At 42.5% G+C, this 3,323-nt stretch overlaps 1 protein-coding gene across 1 annotated transcript; it reads right to left on the bottom strand.

Annotated features, from left to right (window-relative positions):
* Positions 1 to 211: 211 nt before the first annotated feature.
* On the bottom strand, positions 212 to 1,996 carry LOC136245206 (uncharacterized). Its single transcript, XM_066036704.1, has one exon. It carries the CDS (start codon positions 1,994 to 1,996, stop codon positions 212 to 214), a length of 1,785 nt encoding a protein of 594 aa, XP_065892776.1.
* Between the last annotated feature and the right edge of the window lie 1,327 nt (positions 1,997 to 3,323).

Below are 3,323 nucleotides of genomic sequence, written 5' to 3'. Positions count from 1 at the left end.
TTATCAGTGGGACTAGCCATCTCGACAATTGCACTGACTTTCATTGGGTCTGGTTTAATCCCTTCTGGGGTGACCATGGTTCCTAGGTATCTAACTTCACTCACACGTAATTGAAGTTTGTCAAAGTTAAATTTGATGTTTTTCTCTTTGGCTCTCTCAAGGACTTGTTTGAGAATTTGGTCATGCTCTTCAATATTCACAGCTGCTATGATTATGACATCAGCCACAATATGGATTCCATTGATGCCTGAGAAGGCTTAGGGTTAGTTGTGTTGAAGGTGCATAGCAGTGAGCTTTTCTCATCTAATTGCACTTGCCAATAACCATCTTTTAGGTCTAGGGTTGAGAAAACAGTTTTGCCTGCAAACTCACTAGCAATCTCTTGCATTGTTGGGATCTTGTAATGCTCACGCTTTATTGCTTTGTTCAGGTCTCTTGGGTCAAGGCAAAGTCTTAATGAGCCATTTTTCTTTTCTACTATGACCAGGTTGTTGACCCAGTCTGTTGGTTGGTCAACCTTTACCAAAACACCTGACTTCACATTTTTGTCTAGGGCATGATGCAACCTTTGCTTTAGTGAGTGTGGGACTCGCCTAGGTGGGTTGACAACAGGTGTGCAATTAGCTACCATGGTGATGTGGTACCTCCCAAGGTTGCCAAGTCCTCTAAAACAGCTAGGATAATTGTCTCTGATGGCATCCTTAGACAGCAACTCAGATTGCAGGGCATTCACTATCTTGACTAAGCCAAGTTGTACACAATCAGTTAGACCCAGTATTGCTTGTGCATTTACTGGTGCAACATAAAACTTAACGTCACACACCTTACTGTTACCAGTACAGGTAAGTTTGCATGTACCAGTAGGTTTAATGGAAGTACCACCATAGGCACTCAGCTTCATGCTTGTGGTTTTGAGTGGGGGTTTTATTTGTAACTTATTGTACAAATGCCATGGTAACACACTCACTTCTGCTCCAGTGTCCAGCTTTACTGTCAGCTTATCACGATTGCCATTGGCTAGAATGTCAGTGAGCCATGCAGAAGATTTCTTGATACCTTCAATCTGTAGTGGGCTTAGAGCAAATTCATCAGATGATTGATAAGAATCACTCTCGTTGTCTGAGTTCAGATCACTTTGTGTGCTGTGGTCAGTCTCTTGTATTTCATGGAGTTTTCGTCTCAGTTTGGTGCCAGTTCTTGAGTCGCAATCACTTTTGAATGAGGTTCTCTGTGGTTTTGTACTATATTTGTGTCTTGGTAGGGACGTCTTGTTGCGGCACACTTTAGCAAAATGGTGCAATTTGTGGCATATTGAGCATTTTTGTCCATATGCTGGGCAATCTTTCGGTTTGTGTGTCTGTCCGCATTGTCCACAGTAGGTAGGTTTTGAGCCACTCTGTCCTTTCATAGTATGTACATTCGGACTGTGCGAAGACCGAGTCATGTCTTTGATTTGCTGTTTCGACGATTCTGAACGCTGAGCTATCTCTATCGCTTTGCTGAGAGTCAAGGATGCTTCGCGAAGAAGTCTCTCTTTCAGGAAATCATCGGTCAGCCCGAAGACGAACTTGTCGCGAATTAGTTCCTGTCGCACAGCTGCAGGCCAGCCTTCTTTGTTGTACTCACACGTGTCTATCTTGACTTTCAGTCGCGTTTGGTACGCGTCAATGGATTCACCCTCTTCTTGTCGAAGGCTCCAGAATGTATATCTCTCGTAGATAATGTTCTTGCGCGGCGAGCAATAGTTCTGAAAGGCTTCTAGCACTTTATCAAATTTGTTTGCATCTCCTTCGGAGGTCCACTGCAACGTCTTGTAAATTTCTCTTGCTTCTTTGCCTGCATAAGACAGCATTATGCCAATTTTGACTTCATCACCCTTTTCGGTTGATTCAGTTCCTGCAAGGAACCATTGCAGCTGCTCTGCAAACTCTCGCCAGTTTTGTGCAACATTTCCTGTGAAGGACAAAGGCTCTGGTGGCTTGCAAAGAATGGACATCTTTACAACAGCACTTCTGACACCATGTTACGATCACGACTGATTCATCATAACAATGTTAAACACATATACTACAGTCATACAGTGTAGTTACATCATCAATCATTACGTAATCAGTCATACATCATTGCTATAATGCATCATCATAGAATACATCACTATGTTACAATGAGGACGTACACTGGAAGATCCCCCACCAAGAAAGCAAAGGGCATATGCTTTGTGGCAATGATAGTGGTTAGCTTGTTCATGATGTCATTCACAACTGACTTACTTGGTGGCTGATTGTATGACATATGAAAGTAAGCCTTGCTCTTCCTCAGCTCTGAACTCAAACCTGTGTGAAAACTATTGTAGGATGAGATAGTCTGCTCAGCTACTTCAGGACGATCACCATTAGTATTCACACGAACAAGTGCATTAATGATACTGCGCTTTCGCTGGGGCTCTGTACTTGCTGAGAATGCAGCTGGCTCAGGACGAATTCGTGGTTCACCATGCTTAGTACTCTTGTATGGTGTCATAGGCTGCATTTCAGACACTTTCTCGCTCAATGCTAGAGACATTGTCTTCACATCTTTGGTGCGAGAGTGCAGCTCCTGAACATTTGCATTGTACTCTAGCAGTTGCTGTTCTAGGCGCTGTAGAAACATCCAGTTGCAGCGATGCGAAGTGCCCCCTCCTGTAAGAGTGTCACTATGAAAGTCGTCATTATCGATTATGCTGATACTTGGCTGTCCCTCAGCAATTGCATCAGGACACACAGAACAACTATCAAGGTCATGCAGTGTCCATGCATCTCGTAATATAAGGACATTTGAGTAGCTGATCCCCATTCCGAGCTTATGAAATTAATCAATAAGCTCTTTGCTGCGCGTCACCCCATGAAGGGTGATGCTGGCATTGATGGAAGTTGTTGTAGGTTGCTTCATGACATACTGCATGAGAAGATGGTAGAGTGATTTGGGCAAAAACCATGTTGACATTTACTAAGTCTACAGTGATTGGAAAGGGCAGATCCAATTTGACAACGAATATATTTCTCTCCATCACCTTAACAATAGCTGATAAATTATGGGTAACTTTATTCATTGACCCATGATGAAGAAGATACAAGACTTACTTTACTGTCTTCATGTATATCGCTCTTACTTCTTCACTTGTGGCTACTTAATTATGTGTAAGATGAACTACAGGTACTCAAAGACTAGTTGTTGAATCAAAATGATTACAGTATAGCAAGCATTATGACTACACTGCTGTTATGCGTTTGATGGTTTACTTTACTAATGTAAAACAGCATTTGCAATGCCTCAGAACGCTTTAG

This window comes from Dysidea avara, chromosome 15 (genome assembly GCF_963678975.1).
Source record: "Dysidea avara chromosome 15, odDysAvar1.4, whole genome shotgun sequence".
Classification (NCBI taxonomy): Eukaryota; Metazoa; Porifera; class Demospongiae; order Dictyoceratida; family Dysideidae; genus Dysidea; species Dysidea avara.
Note: the sequence above shows the minus strand (reverse complement) of the source record. Positions and strands in the feature narration are given on the sequence as shown.